Source organism: Helicoverpa zea, chromosome 18 (genome assembly GCF_022581195.2).
Source record: "Helicoverpa zea isolate HzStark_Cry1AcR chromosome 18, ilHelZeax1.1, whole genome shotgun sequence".
Classification (NCBI taxonomy): domain Eukaryota; kingdom Metazoa; phylum Arthropoda; class Insecta; order Lepidoptera; family Noctuidae; genus Helicoverpa; species Helicoverpa zea.
The window spans coordinates 7,062,501-7,080,026 of record NC_061469.1 but is presented as its reverse complement, the minus strand read 5'-3'; the positions used below and the strand labels follow the sequence as shown (position 1 = coordinate 7,080,026).

Below are 17,526 nucleotides of genomic sequence, written 5' to 3'. Positions count from 1 at the left end.
CCACTTCCCTGCCCACTTCCCTGCTCACTACAGCTGAATGTAAATGAGGCATTAGAATCCTAGTGGTAATTACTTGTTATCTAAGCGTGATTTCCTTAAATTTATCAATTTACGAAAATATGGGCGTAAAATAATACAATTTATTTCTCGTAAGAATCCTACGAAAGTTTGTAATTTTCCTAGGATAAACTTGAAATTCTATATTATTTTCCGGTGACATATACATCATTGACTCAAGTATATTAAGAAAAAACATGCGGACAGGTAAAAAATAAATGGCTAACAAAGGTACCAAAACTCTTTACATCGCTATAGGCAATTAATGACAGCTGTAAGTTTTACCATATACGTACACTTTCGAAAATCTAAGTAATTTTGTGTATGTAACAGAAAAATAATGAGGGTTTTTGATACTTTTCCTGTCACCAGGTGGCGCTTCGTAAGCGTCAGGTACAAACAGCTGTCAGTGTCGTAGGAACTGAACATAAATTATCGAAATTCTATTATTTATTGATTTTGTTTTGGATTTCGGCCAGAAAAGTTCGCCGGACTGAAGATTCAAAAACAGTAAAAGTAATAATTGGTAAGGAAAAGCTTATTGAGAGGTAGGTTACATAATGTACTAGAATTTGTTGACACAATTTGATTTCGGTCTTAACAATACATATATCAAAATTAGACATTTTAAGAATGAATAAACCAAAAATACCCATAGAGAATTTTTTTATAGTTTGTTGAACCTGACGCAGTGCTGCCATCTCTCGTGCCGTTCCAGAAAACGCATTTATCAATAAAGCTGCATTTAAACTTTTCTGAAAAATAACATCTAAAACTTATCCAAGCGCGTGCAAACTTTCCATCCACTACTATACCAGCATTTCAAATAATTTTCTTAAAAATTCTTTATAAGGATGAATTCTGAATATACTCTGATTCATTCTTGGCTTCCCTTAGATTCAAAATCGAAAAACATTTATTCAAACTCGGCTGATAAACATCACTTTTTCGACGTCAAAATGACACACCGAAAAACGCTCGTTATACGCCAGTGACTATTTAATTATTCTAATCCGAGATTAACATAAGCGCCAGTTCGGTTCTTTTGCAAATTTATTTATATTAGGTGATCTTCACACTGCCCCGCATCACGCTGCATCTTGCGTGTCGACGCACCTACGCGCGTAGGTGCGTTTTGTAAATTCACGCACAGCGAGTTCCATTTTCAAATATACACGTCACGCCCATTCAAAATCACGCGCGGCATTGCGGGATTCAGTGTGCCATACCTTGCGTCTCGCCCCGCACCTACGCGCGGGGGTGCGTGTTTCTCCGCATGTATGTGCGTGATCCGCATGAACGCGCGTGGATGCATTTTCAGTGTGTTGGACTATGCGTGTTTTCCATACAAACAGAGATATTTCCATACAACGGAAAAAAAACGCATCCACGCACTACGCTGCATCATGCGGGGCAGTGTGATAATCGCCTTAATAGGCATGATGACAGTAATCAAAAATCATTAAAATAATATATTTATTAAATTAAACTTGAAGCTTGGAATATAAAACGCGCATTGTTTTCTTTATTAATAATGTGATTAATATGTATTTTTATAAAATAAAATTACGAAATAAGGCAATCCGCCATGATATCTTGAACACCAATCAGAGCTCGTGACGTCATCTCTCAAAACAACTCGCGCGAAAGCGCGCGAACGTCACATTTCGTTATTGTGAACTTCCACTGCGATCTTTGTTTTTAATTAATTAATTGTTTATAACACGAGTTATGGAGCCCGGATTTATCAAGGCAAACAGCGCTAATTTGCCCAGAATTGATATCATAATGCTGGGAAAGTTTTTGGCATCAAATAAAGATTTTTGTTCAGCTGAATTTAGAAATGTTAAAACTTCCATGTAAGTATACTAGTTTAATTAAAAAACAATGAGAGATGAAACCTAACCTCGAAATAGTTATTTACATTATAAACTATGCTAGAATCTAGAGAACTATGTAATAACTTACATCAAAGTGATCTTCACAAAAATAAAGTTGTACCCTGGGCAATATTGCTTTTGAATCTCGCCTTGCAAGTTTAAGCCACTTGTTTCGTATTTTTTTATTGTGAGGAACGTACACAAATAACTTATCAGGAGTTGTTTTGGATGTGTTCTTACACTGGGGGACCCCACAACACCTATGCCCTTTCGAATTCATATTTAATAACACAAAAAACTTAATTATTGCACGAGCGTTGTTTACTTGCGTCTTGTAATTTCAGTCGTGACGTCAGAAGTGACGACATGACACTGACAAGCGTTTTCGCGCCGAATTCAAAGTGGACAGAGAAAAATGCAATTATTTGATAAAAAAAACTTCGCATTTTCTTAAAATTAATAATTTTTCATATAAAATAGACGTATACCTACATCATACAAAGGAATTTAAAAATTTGTCATCATGCCTATTATACTTCTACACTTTTTGCTCATATTTATTTATTTATACTTCAAAAGTAATATAGTAAAAGGAAACATTTTTTATTTGTTTGTACAAGTCTGTAAAGTGTCCGAACTACTGAGCCGATTTGAAAAATTCTTTCACTTTTAGGAAGCTACAGTATCCCCGAATACCATAGGCTATATTTTATACCGGTACAGGAAGAAGTTCTCCTAGGAAGCGGGTGAAACCGTGGGATACAGCAAGTGTGTTATATGTGCATGTATTGCCATCCAACGGATGTCCCCATAAGCATGCCAGGGGGATTGTGTGTAGTCTAGCTGTTGCAACATTATTATGCAATGCGAAAGTTGGTGCCTGGTGACGGGGCCGTAGTGTGAGGGAACCACCCTCCATACAGAGTATAGCTGTATTCCACCCACGCCCCCGCTCTATCGACCTGCGCAAGCATCCGGCCTGAGGCTACTAGGAGCTCGTCGACCGACCTCACAGTATTTAAACTTTTCTGTCCCCTCATTTCTTTTGTATATGAACTCGGCTATTATTAAATTCGTATTTCAGAAGTTGCTTACGTAAAACTTATTTTATTACTTGTGTGTTTGCCTTGGAACCATATTTATTAAAGAACTGCAAGCGAATATCATTAATCAGTATGGTGCCAGCCAAGAATTAAAAGTTTGTTGTGATTAACGATTACGTCTAAATCCTAATCTGTCGGCTTATTATACTGGTCGATATTTTAATCTGCTGCTGGTCACGACTTCAGTCTTGGCCACATTAGTAAAAACCGTACAGAGGCAAAGGCCACCGAAGAAGTCCTTTCCCATATAAATAAAATATGCCCACTGCTACCAACCGCTATGGAGTTCCCTAAACTGCCTTCATTGTCAGGTAGTCATAACAGATTTCGGTGTAAAGATCTAGTGAATACGAATGAAATGAGCCTAAACACTTGGTAGTTGCTAAATACCGATGCGGAGCTCCTTTGATTTTCTGTCGTCTCCATCATCAAGTAAGGTGCAACCCTTCATGGTCATAAGTCTTACCCGATATTCACACGAATATCAAATTTCCACCCGATGCGTTCCTAAAAGTTTTATGAGCTAGCCCAAGTTTAGGAATGTTCCAGGACAGCATAATTTACCTGAGTATTCCAATCTCCAGCCGTATTACTCACCGTATTACAGGGCAGCATAAAATACATGAAAAAACTCTCGGGACATGGGTGAAACCGCGGGGAACAACTACTTTTAAGTAAAAGCATAGTAAAAATGCTGTTCTCTGACGTTGTACATAATGGCGGATTACATACATACATTTCTAATAAATACGGTCTGCGGCAACAAAAAACCTCTCGGTGAAGACTGGCTGTCATGTCAGGCTTTCTGGCATTTAACTGGTTCGACATAACGTCAAACGCTCTTTAACCTTTCAGCTGTCGAATCGTGCTGCTTTTACTTGGTCATAAGCTTCTCATTATTTTATGGGCATGGTTCAATACAGAGCTCGTGGCTAAGTCAAAGCCGCGCGGTCGATCCTTGGATGGGGGGGACCATCTTATCATAACGAGTTCTTCCGTGTTTCGGATGGCACGATAAACTGTAGGCTGCAGCTGTTATTTCTACATCTTTGGCAGTAGTTACGGGTACTATAAGCCAATAAGTCTGATAACCAGTCTTACCTAGGGGGTATTAGGTTACCTGAGAAACTGGGTTGAGGAGGTCAGATAGGTAGTGGCTCCTTGTAAAACACTGGTACTCATCCGTTCCCCGACCCGACCCAACCCGACCCCAACATCGTTAGGAAAAAGCTAGGCAGTTGACGGATTAATAAAAAGTACAGAACAATGCAAAAACAAAATATGGACCCTGGGCTATCAGCGGCCAGGCGATTGGTATTTAGGGATGTAGAATGTACCTATAATTAATGTTTTGATGTTTTAACCCCGTGGTGTACTTCAAAACATTAAAAAAAAATGGAACTTTTCAGACATCTAGTGTAACACAACCCAGGTATGCCTTAACTTGCTTCTGACTACATACTTATAACCAATGTTGAACATGTGTAAAGTATAGTTTACACAAAGCCAACACTGGCTGCCAATAAGACTGGCAACCATCGCTGGATTGAAATTTGCCTCAGTTTTTCAAACACTGGCGAAAATAGAATGCCCGTCTATTTTCTAGCCAGTGACCTCCGCAGGACTGGCGCCAGCATAACTGGCTTCGTGTAAACTCTGCATAAATGACAGCCGGGGATTATGCATATTATGCGACATATATTTGGTGACAAGCTCCTTTTATAAAGAAGTCCAAACTAAAAAAAAAAGTTACAAAAAAGTTCATCAGGACCAGGATTAGAAATGACAGTCCAGTATCTGAATAGAAGTTTGAAGGTTTTTTAAAAGCACAGGATAAAGTAAACATCAAAAACTGCGAATAGTGACTTTGCTTATACAATTCTCACGAAGTAACATGCAAATATCTTTTTTCCAAAATTTCCTTCGAGATGAGGCCCATAAGTTATTCCTCATTACAAGAATCTAAAATTTGTTTTTATTGTAATGCTTTAAAAACGCGCTGTGTTCAAATTATGGAGTAGTTCAAATAACATATTTTTTTGGTGTGGATTAATCTATGCTTCATATTGTAAAGCTGAAGACTGCGTTTGTTTGATTGAACTCGCTCATCTCAGAAACTACTGGTCTAATTTGAAAAATTCTTTCAGTGTTAGACCCATTAATAGAGGAAGGCTATAGGTTACTTTTTTTCCGGGTTCGTGGAGAAGTTTCTACGGAGTGTAACCGCTGGCACAAGCTAGATATAAATAATTATGGTATACCTACATAAAAAGTGGCAAGATTCTCAAAGATTGATAACAATATGTATGTATGTATGGTATTCAGAAAGTAGATGACGTCACCGACCCGGTATCTCCCTGCCCCTCCCACTCCGCGCCACAATGCTTATTTTTCCTTGCCTGACTCGCCATTGCTACTTCACCTCGAACCCCTCTCCCCTGTACCGCCCGTCTGACTGCGTGTGTTATCACAAACACACACGCAGTGTGTTGAGTCGAGTTTCACACGGAAACCGGCTACGGCATCGAGTGCGGCCATGTTGTAAGAACCATAAAACTGGCAACGTCGCACCAGACGACCGATTTAATCTTGTTTGAATCAATTTCTCTAAATCTATAGGTTACTTCTAAATCAGGGTTCTGAGTAAGACACTTCCAAACTAACTTACTAAACTAAGACACACACAATATTTGATACTATGTGTAACAAAGAAAAATTCGTGTGCTACGTAAATCCTCAAATATACCCGGCCTGCAAGTAATGAAATCTATAACTTTTTGAAACCGACCAAAGACACATAAGCTTGACTGTTTACTTTATTTAAACAATAACGTGGAATTTGTGTTGTTTAAAACCAAAACGTAAAAAAATATAACAGTGATATCCATAAACATAATGAATCGTGTTCGCAACTTACGATAGAGAATGGGGAGGCAAGCGGCGCGCGGGACGGCAACAGCGCTTATCTTTTATACACCTATTGTGAACAGTGATCAGAACGGCAACAACGCTTTTATATAGCTTCTGGCCTGCTCACTCTCGTGTTATGCCGATCCGCACCGCTGCAGTCGTCCGGCTAGTTGTTTTTTTTTTTTTTATTTAAAGTTGGCTCTTCATAATAATGCCATTCTAATTGAATTGTTGTCAAAAACAGTCTAAACGATTTCCTAGTCGCATATATTACTATACTATTACCTATGTATATATATGCATCACCTTTCTATTACATAATATAATAACGTTTTTTGAAAAACTGTACATTTAGTAACCTGTACTAAATGGTCAATTCTGATTACAGTACATTTTTTTATCCCCTTGATGAAATATATAATTCTTGTAGATTATTTCATACGTAATTAAAGTCCAGAACATAAAGCTGCACGAACACGTCTGGACATGGATATATACCCCTCTTTGAATACAAAAAACGCGTTTTTTAATTATATTTGACGTATTTTTTTAAGGACATCAATATTTTCTGGTAATTTCCATCTAAAGCATCATATAGTACCTACTTCTTTCCCCGCAATATTTTATTCCGGGTATATTACCATATCCATGTTCTGGACTTTGATTACTTATTAAATAATCTGAAAGAATTTTTTTATTTGACCTTGGTGATGAAAATGCTGCAGACTAGTGTAATACTGACAATGTTAAGAATTTCTGTATTTTTAACAACCTTCCCAAAAAGGAGGAGGTTCTCAATTCGTCGGGATCCTTTTTTTTGTATGGTTGTTCACCGATTACTCGAAGACGCCTGGTCCGATTTGCAAAATATTTTTGTTTTGTTTGATAGGGTATACCTTCCAGGTAGTCCCATAATCACCAGGTCAGGATCTGATGACGGAAACCCTGAGAAATCGAGGGCAACTTTCGAAAATTGTAGGCGTGCATAGGTTAAAAACTTGACAATGAGGTGAATTTCTGATAACACGATGCAACAGTGAAAGTTTGGAGCTGACCTGATGATGGAGACGAGAGAACTCGAGGTCGAGGGAACTCGACAACTGAATATGTAAACTACCTCGTGTATGGGCTTATATTATTTGTATTGACGAGACCTCTGCACAAATGTGGATAGTGACAAATATGCTTGTCACTGAAAAGCCAAAAATAAAAAACTTTTTAAAACCGACTCCCAAAAACACTGAAACGCAACAAAAAAAAAACTATTCTTCGGTGCATCGCCCTAGAAGTCGGTGGCGTATAAACTCAGGAACATCCATTAGACATTTTTGCTTTTCAGTGTTTTTTGTGTGTACCGTTCTACTGTGCAGATATTACAGTTACAGCCTTTTTATCGTCCCACTGCTGGGCACAGGCCTCCTCTCACACGGAGAAGGATTGAGCATTAATCACCACGCTTGCTCAATGCGGGTTGGTGATTTCAGACTATATAGTCCAGGTTTCCTCAAGATGTTTTTCCTTCACCTTTTTATCAGCCATTGATGTCTAAGATATACTTAGAAAGTACATACAAACTTAGAAAAGTTGCATTGGTACTTGCCTGACTTGGATTCGAACCCGCGCCCTCTTACTCGAGAGGTTGGTTCTTTGCCCACTAGGCGACCACGACTTTTTTGTGCAGATATTATATATCCATGATTCCATGCGTTTTAAAACAGGATTCGTTAAACATGCTTCCTTTTTATAATGAATAACAAAATGTTATTTACAATAAAGGACATTGCCCAAAAGCCGTCTAGCAGTGATTCACGTTGCAGAACCAAAATAATATATCGGGTGTGTCGTACCTAATCACATTAAATCCTATCACATATTCTTCATGATATTCTATGGCGAATTGTAAAAAAAAACGTAATTCATTCAGTGGTTTGGCCACTGGAGTCAATTTTCGTTTTCATAATTTACAACATCATTGCGTAAAGCAGAGATAAAGTTAGGAGTAACGAATGTTTTGACCGGTTGACAGCTGACAGTTTTCAAGGGAGAATTTTACTTTCTTGCATATTTTATTTTTTGTTTGTGCTAATCGACATATTATATTAACCAGTATTTTAACGTATTTATTTCATTTATTTTTTTCTTAGGAACAACAAACAGATATACAATGTGTTTTATATAATGTAGTAACAATATGGAAAAACACATAAGTATAGATTTATATGAAGCATTGATAACAAGGTTTTACAATTGTATATCCAACTACGTTATTCACAGATTCGTAATAATTTAATGTGATTAGGTAGGCCACATCATCATCATCATCTCAGCCATAGGGCGTCCACTGCTGAACATGGCCTCCCCTTACATCTCCATAGATACCGGTTGGAAACGACCTGTATCCAGCGTCTTCCTGCCTTTATAAGTCGTCTGTCCATCTTATTGGTGGACGTCCTGCGCTTGCTAGTCCGTGCCTCCTTGGTCTACACTCCAGCACTTTTCGACCCCATCGGCCATCTGCTCTGCGATCATATGACCTGCCCATTGCCACTTCAACTTGCTTATCGGTTGGGTTATATCGGTAACTTTAGTTCGTCTACGGATCTCCTCATTTCGGATTCGATCACGTAGAGAAACACCGAGGATAGCCCTCTCCATTGCTCGTTGAGCTACTTTGCCATTTGAGATGAGGCCAATAGTGAAAGACCACGTTTCGGTGCCGTAATTCATCACTGGTAACACACATTGGTTGAGTACTTTCGTCTTGAGGTACTGAGGTATGTCGGCCAAAAAGACATTGCGTAGTTTCCCGAACGCTGCCCTGCCGAGTTGGTTTCGGCGGTTGACCTCTGTCTCGAACGACTACTTGTCCTAAGTAGATATATGAGTCAACAACTTCCAGTATCGAGTTTCCAACAGAGTTTGGGGTGGGCACACCACTGGCATTTGACATAATTTTTGTCTTGTCCATGTCCATTTTCAGGCCCACCCGTTGTGAAACTCGGTCGAGGCCATCAGGCATCATACTGAGTTCCTCCATCGACTTTGCCATGACTACGTTGTCGTCGGCAAACCGAATGTGAGTGATGTATTCGCCGTTGATATTGATGAAAAGTCCTTGCCATTCCAGAAGCTTGAAACCGTCATCCATTGCGGCAGTAAACAGTTTCGGGGAGCAAACGTTCCCCTGCCTTACGCCTCTTCTCAATGGAATCGCCTACGTGCTATGCTCCTGTACTCGGACCGACATGGTGGCGTTATTAAACAAACACTTCAACACATGTTCCACCGAATCGAAGGCTTTCTCATAGTCCACAAACGCTACACATAATAGCAAGTTATACTCCTCGGTCTCTGTATAACTTGCCGCAGCGTATGGATGTGGTCTATGGCAGCGGTTCCCGAATTCTTTTGGCTTCGGAACCCTTTTCGTTTCACCATTTTTCGGCGGAACCTTAGCTTAAGTAAGAAGTAAACTAAAGACGTAAATACACTTAGGTACGGCTCGTAGCGTGAGGTAGCGCACCAAATGGTTATATGGTTAGAGACATATTTAGTATATTCAGGCGTAGCATGGCTATCTGCCACACGGGCCAGAAAACAATTTAGCCGCCCTTGACTTTGCGTATTATGTGAATAGTTTTCAGTTTAAAGACTGACAAAGTAAACGCAAAAAGAAATAGATTGGGTTTGTACAGGTGCGAGGTGAGCGAGCGCGATTTTTTTTAACTAAAAGAAGAAGTTTCAAGCACCAGCTAGCATTGAAAGACATTCAGTGGTAGCCGAGATCGCGAGCGAAGCGAGCGCGAATTTTTTTTAGTTTAAGTACCTACACAAAATAAACAAAACCACTGTAAATTAATAAGGTCTCAAAAAGTACAATATCCACACAAAAAATCAAATGCAAATGAATAAGAAGCAGCTAGCGAAGAAAGCGCTATTGCTTTTTCTGAACCAGAGGAATAAAAAATAAACATCAAAGGAAACCTCGACGAAAGAGCGCGAAATTTTTTCGGTATTAGATACCTGAGCAATTTAACGAACACAAAAGCATCACACGTAACATGGAATCGCGAGCGAAGCGAGCGCGAAATTTTCGGATTCGCGGAGGTGCAAAAATGGAAATAATTTCACTTTTTGATTCATGGTAAAAATAGCCACTGGAAATACTCGTATGCAGTGTCATTTCACCTCGTGTCAAATGTATGAAAACGTATAATCCTGGCAATAAAATAAGCCAAAAAATGCGGTGATTTTTGGCCGAGTCGCTACCTATTTTTGCCGATTGCCGAAGACCTGGAGTTATTAAGTTAATCAACAATTTGTAAAAAACGGAATTAAATTATCTGCTGCCGTGGCCTTCCCCCGCCACTTGTCGCGAACTCGTACTTACACTCCCGAGTGGTACCCACCTACATGGTGCCTAAATGGAATTTTGGAATGCAATATTTAAAACAATTTAGTTGAAAATGAATAATAATTTAATATTGTTAAAAGTGAAATGATTTACCATATGGAAATCTTGAATTTTCCACGGAACCCCTGAGGGCCTGTCACGGAACCTCAGGGTTCCGCGGAACCCCATTTGGGAACAGCTGGTCTATGGTACTATGGCCTCTTCGGAAACCGGCTTGTTCGGGTAGCTGGAAGTCATCAAGTCTGTGTTCGAGACGGTTCGTGATAACCCTTGAAAACAGCTTATAAACATGGCTTAGAAGCGTGATGGGTCTGTAGTTCTTCAATAGGCTGTTATCACCTTATTTGAAGAACAGCACCACCCCACCCCTGCTACATGCTTCAGTCAGGCGTTTTGCCCTCGGACAGGAAGGAATTAAAGAGTTTCTAGAGGACTTTAAGTACCGGTGTTCCACCCGCTTTCAGAAGCTCTGAAATGATTCCGTCCTTGCCCGGTGCCTTGTTGTTCTTAAACTGCTTCAGGGCCATCCTAATCTGAACAGGTACGATGTTCATATTTTTTTCCTAGCTTTTCACTTCAGAAACTTTGTTTTCGAAAAAAATTAAATAGCGAAATTAAACGATCGCTAATTACATTTATTTATCAGATTATGATTGACGTTTGGTTCCATGGAAAACGAAATGACTAACGGAGGTGCCATAACGGAAAATCTCCTAAGAAAGTAGCGCGCCAAAATGCGGGTTTGCGGGGGACGAGGAACGTAACTGTCTTCCCCCTTATATGCCTTTTTTGGACTCGACCATTTTTCGTAATACCATAAATTGTTGATAGATGTCTCGAAGACCCCGAAAGCTTCGTTAGTTCACTCGTAACTGAATTTTTTGGTCATACCCACCGTACATATTTGACCTAGAAGAACGTACCTGCATTACGACATCTCCGCTCATCTTTCCTTGCTCCGTGTTTGGTTCCCATTGTTTTTATACGAGTTACGTAAGTGTAAGCCTTTAGCCAGACTCGTTATAGTAAAATAATAGGAATCATAATTTATGATAGCCAAATAATTATGACCATTAAAAACATTACGCCTTTTTATTTATTTTATTATTCTGTTATATAATAATATTTATTTTTGTAATCGGTCTCACGCAGACGCAAACTGTGAAGCCACATGGAAGACGTCTGTGCTGAGGCGATCGTTACTGCTTTGATTATTTGTATTGTCACGCTAGGATGTATCTATGTAGTTTTTCTGAAATATTTTTGTCTATTGTAATCATGTCGATACTTGATTGTACTCAATCGATACCGGTAGTAATACGGAAAAGGTATAAGGGCACACCACGTTTTTTAAAACGCGCCGTCGACGCGCGTTTGTAGCGATACAGATTGACACTTACACGTAATAAGTACCTGCATGCTATAGATTGCATTATCATTTTCAATATTGCTATGAACAAAATAGTGGTAAAAATTCTGCAGCCATTGGTGTCGCTTCTGCGGTAGGTAATGGTTTCTCCCTCGACGTCCTCTTCCCCATCATTTTCGAGTTCTTTAGCATTAATGTTCTGTATGATATTTTCAACACTAGGTTCTTCGGATATGAGGAGCACTATCTATGTCAACATAATCTTTCATCCCACATTTTAGATATTGCTAAGAAATCTGAATTTACCGATGGTGTCAGGAATCATGTCGGCCATTATAACCTGACATAATTTAGGTATTGAAGGTGGGTCATAAAAGCGATAAATGACTGGAAGCGAAGTTGTTATATCCGACTTTTTTATAAAGAATTTTATATGAAAACCATACGTCGCTATGTAACTCATTACAATTAGTAATAGTAAACGTTTGGTCAATTTAGGTGGAGTCATAATAAACGGATTCGGATTCTACAGTACTTTGCAAATAAGTTGAAACCAACATTTTTTTTTTGAAAGTAAGATGATGTCTGTATTTCCAATAAAATATAAAATATAAATGCCAATTGTATAACATGAATTAAATACGTACCATTTTTATAATATACTAGCTTTCCGCCCGCGGTTAGACCCGCGTCCCGAGATAACTGCTTCCCGTAGCCGGATGGTGAGAAAAATCTCCTATGTCCTTCTCCTGGCTCTGATCTACCTCCCTGCCAATTTTCAGGTAAATCGTTTCAGCCGTTCTTGAGTTCTAAGTGGAGTAACTAACACGACTTACTTTTATATATATAGATGTAATTATTTTTAAAATTGGTGAAGAAAAATACAACTGCACACTAATAAGATAAAAATAATATCAAATAATTTCGTTTAACGTCTTCCGATTAATGATTAACGTATGCTAGCTATGCGATGACCATTAATACAGCACTTAGGGCTAAACTTTAAAGCAACTGGTGTTTTATGTGGTTTTCAGTGAGGTTTAAAAAATATATTTTCATCGACTTTATGTATTCTAAACATTCGTCTAGATAATAACCATATGTTTTTAACCATAAACATATATGGCCTTACTACAAAAATTTAAACATCAGTTTTACACTTGTCTAAAAAAATTGTGGCTGCGAAATGAACCATATGTCAACGTCATAATTTGACATTTTTTTAGACAAGTCTTAAACTGACGTTAAAAAGTTTTTGTGGTAAGACGGTATCCGTCTGATCCACATTCGTCGGAGCCACATTTTTTTTAGACAAGTGTAAAACAGTGGTTAAAGTTTTTGTAGTAAGGCCAATAAAGTCGCGGTGGCCTAGTGGGTTAAGAACCAACCTCTCAAATCTGAGTGTGGGTTCCGTTCCAGATCAGGCAAGTACCAATGCAACTTTTATAAGTTTGTGTACATGTACTTTCTAAGTATTTCTTGGACACCTATAATCGGGTTTCGAAGGGCACGATAAACTGAATGACACGGCTGTAATTTGAACAGTCAGAACAATTTTGACATTTTGTCATTTGGCAGTCGTTACGGGTACTCAGAAGCCAGTAAGTCTAACAACCAGTCTTACCTGGGGCTATTCGGTTGCCGGTAACTGGGTTGAGTAGGTCAGATAGGCAGTCGCTCCTTGTAAAACATTGGTACTCAGCAGAATTCGGTGGGACTGGCACCAACTCCAACAGAAAAGGTTAGGCAGATGATGATCCATTGACATATATTCTATTGATGAACAAGAACATCCATATAAATAATTTGTTCGAGTACGTCTGTTGACATATTGAGACAAGATGTCTTCCTTATAGGTCGTAATCGCAGAAGTGACGCAACGTTTTCAATAAGATGGGCGAATTAAAAATTCAAAGAATTCGACGTAGAGCACCCGCGCTAGTTAGGGATGATACACAATTGAACTAAGTTCTTCAGTAAAAATTATTGATTCATGAAGAACAGTTGTTCTTATTCTTATTACTATCGGTGGCTTTACGCATTTATTGAGTAATAACGGGAGACCATATCTAGCGATTTTTTATATGAATTTTATAAAGATTAACTTCCTATGTTTCCCCTTATAAACTGTCCCATCGTACTCGAATGATTATAAAATGGTGAAGATGGCTGAAAGTATATAGCGAGAAAATGGAATTAATGAAGCTGCCTGCCAAAACTTTATCAAACCGCCCGACCTTCGATAGTGAGGCTGGCAGAACTACTCCGTACCTATGTGTAGCGAGTAAGTGTTACGTTTGTAAATACATACCCTGCTCTGAGGAACTTTAGGCTATAAACAAAAATGTAGTTCTTAAAAAAAACTAGTTGTTACAAATATATTAGGTACTTCTAAAAAATTAATGATACATTTCGTATTATTTACTTTTGCGCAATTTGGGCCCTTAATTTTTTTTTTCTACTAGATATGGTCCCCTGGTATTTCTGACAATTCTGTCATCCTCCTATCTGTGACTGAAGAGCGGCTGATAATTTTAAAAGGGAACAAATATAATGACCACCATAAAATGCTTTGATACCCTTAGTTTTGTAACCAGAAATATCTACTGAACACCAGAAAAATAAAGTCTAAAAATGTAATAGTACCAGCTATTTTGGTCACGACTTCACTTTAAATTGTATTCGACCACCAAATTTAGTAAATGATCACCAACTCTTGACGACCAAATTAATGTATTATTTTTGCCTAAATAAGTCACTGTGATTGCCATAAAATGTAGGCTTATTACCAAATAAAGTATTATGATGCCATATTAAGTTATGTGTCCGGCTTGCAATGCATGCGTGAGTGTCAGTATGACGAGTGACAGGGGAAAATGGAAGAAAATGACATTGCGCCGACCCCAAGTAAAATTGGGAACAGGGCAGGAGAAAGAAGAAGAAGAAGAATGTGTTTCTCAATACACTCCCTCGAAAACACACTCTTATCGCACTGTTTAGAGGCATGCAATAGACAATTTTCCACCCTAGTGCAGGAAAAGGGTCCCTATAATGTTATAAAATTTATTGTATCAGGACGAACTTATTTTTTTGGAGTCAGTTTACTTAAACAGGATAGCAAGATGTAAGAACTTTGATTATCATTTTATATTAAAACGCTGGTATAATTTTGATGATCATTTACTACTTTTGGTGATCATTTACTACTTTTGGGATAACAATGATTTTGGACTCATTTTGCTTAAATAGGATAGCAGAATTTAAAAACTTTGTTTACAATCTTACTTTAAAATGGTGGTCTAATTTTGGTGATCATTTACTATTTTTGGCTTACGCATGATTTATTTTGGAGTAATTTCACTTAAATAGGATAGCAAAGTGTTAAAACTTTGGTTATAGTTTTACATTAAAATGCGAGTTTTATTTTGGTGATCATTTACTATTTTTGTCTGCTATTTGTTACTATATCTGGTGATCAGTTAAACATAAGCCATTTTAAAAGGTGGTTTAAAGTACACACGATCAGTTTCTTCATTAATATTGCATACTTACTATACACGGGCTCTTCTGTTATCCATACTACATAGATTCCAAACTCATTGGTTTCGTAAATAAATAATCACACTACATAACATTGCATATTTTATCGATTCGTTGATGGGGTGTATGTAGTAATGTAGACTCGATGGCACTATTGCTGCAATTGGAATGCTTCAAATATTCTTTAAAATATATGATTCTTTAAGTTGTGTCATGTGTCATCTCAAGTTTAGATTATTGATATGTGAAAGTATTTTTCTTTTCACAGCTATGGCCGAGTCCAGAATATCAAATTATTGGGTCGGGCTGACAACATTACCGCTGGCGTCAATGCCGGAGGTGCCAGTGGCATATGTGCAACGGTTGCCTTTATGGACATCAAGTCTGCATCAAAGGCACATAATGCAGAGCACGTGTTGGACGAACGTACGCTTACCACTGAGTATTATGAACCGGCAGCGATACCTTCGGCTGCAGGAGCGCCTTCGGCCGGCTCATCCCCTGCCGGTTCAGGCTACTCAGGTTCTTCGTCCTCCGTGAATTCTACCCCTGCTCCCGCTTCCGTGTCACGCTACCACTTATCGTGAGTACAAATTTTGTTGGGCTTTTTTATCAAGAATCAGGGATCATTTTTTGACAAGCTTTTATCATTTTTTTATAGATACGGCTAGAATAATGAAACAAAAACGATTTAGAGTAACTTGAAACGTGATCACTGACTCATTTTCTAAGGCTTAAAACCACACAGTTAGGTGCGTTTCTCACGGATGCTATCCGATAGTCCCTCAGATGTGAATTTGGTGTCCATTCTACTTTAATCTAGATGGATGGCAACTAAAAAGTTCATCTCTGATGGAACACATGATTAAATCCAATCATGCATATGATACAAGGATTTTGAGATTTATTTTATCAATCCATATGAATTACCATTAAATTTATTATACAGTTTAGCTATAGTGTGGATTTAGGTCACTAATAAAATATGCTTGGTCTTGATAATACAAACCTATGTATTGTGTAAAATTTAACATTAATAACTTACGCAATTATGTGTTGTAATATGGTGTGTTCTTAGAGTTTTCTGCTTTCATGGTAGTAGGTGTAAGTGGCATGTAAAACTTTCTCTCATGCACTATTACGGTGCCGCCGCCGCCGTCCACAGTGGCAAACAGCGTTATTAATTAAGGATTGCAGTGAATTATTTGGATTGCAGTGCGGAATTTGCCGGAGAAGTGACGGGTGCAGTGTTAAAATTGTGTCAGTGAGTGTTTAAGTGGAGTGCAGTGAAACTGACGCGATAGTGGACAATTTTCGAAAGGAAAGTTAGATGGCTGGCGGCGGCCCCATAATTTCTACTATGCACCTTGTAAATAACTCTTGTGTGTTTTAGATATATTAAATGTGTTAAATGTGCTTAACCAAGCCTCAAAAAAAACCTACATTTTATAATTCCATCGATGGTTTGTTAGTTTGCGATATTAGAATGGCCCTTCTGCAACAAATTGGACTCTTAGCTGTTATAAATGAATAGACAAGTCATGGCGTGGTTCTAGCTGCTAGCGCAAGCTTCACTACTCTTTTGCTGACGCATACCGCACACGGAAAACCTTGGAAAGTTTACCGAGAGCACTCCTGTACAAGACGGCTTGCGTACGCAAGTGGGGTGAAGCTTGAGTGTTATATGATGATTTATTTATTTACAACGAGTTAAATAAAAACTGGCTTCTAAAAGCACTAAAAAAAAACTTTTAGGCAGATCGGTATAGAAGTCGGTGTCTAGTGGATGCGGCTATGTTTATTTGGGTTAGTACTACAGGTACCCGATCCCCGAGGTTTCCGTCTACGATCCCCCCAATTTATTTTATATTGTCAAAGATAGTCAAAGTCAGTTTCGGGTCCCTCCTTGACGAGAACCGTGGAGATTGGGTTCCTTCGGTACTAATCCGTTTATTGCGCCACCGATTTCTAGACCCGATGCGCCAAACCTTTTTTTTTATTCTTACGTGTTCTAGATCTCGCGTTTTTTAAATTAATAATTAAATGATAATGAATTTAATTATGAAGGTTAATTATTAAGATTCATAAAACGAGTTTTAAAAAAATATATCACCCTTTAAAAATTAAAAAGGGAGTATGAAACTTTACTGTTTTGAAGTTCAGTATTCCAATGAAATTGAAATAAGAAGGTTCCTGATCAAACATGCAACACGTAAAATAGTTTTAATCAACGGGGGTTGGCATTAAGTATGA

The 17,526-nt window shown here is 38.3% G+C and overlaps 1 protein-coding gene across 4 annotated transcripts in view; it reads left to right on the top strand.

The window, feature by feature from the left end:
• The window catches only part of LOC124638960 (protein split ends), a 122,676-nt gene that overhangs the window by 11,951 nt on the left and 93,199 nt on the right, over positions 1-17,526 (top strand). For all 4 annotated transcript variants that reach the window (XM_047176142.1, XM_047176141.1, XM_047176140.1 and 1 more), the window contains exon 2: positions 15,542-15,856. In XM_047176142.1, coding sequence (XP_047032098.1) covers positions 15,542-15,856 — 315 coding nt within the window. The remainder of the gene's footprint in view (positions 1-15,541; positions 15,857-17,526) is intronic.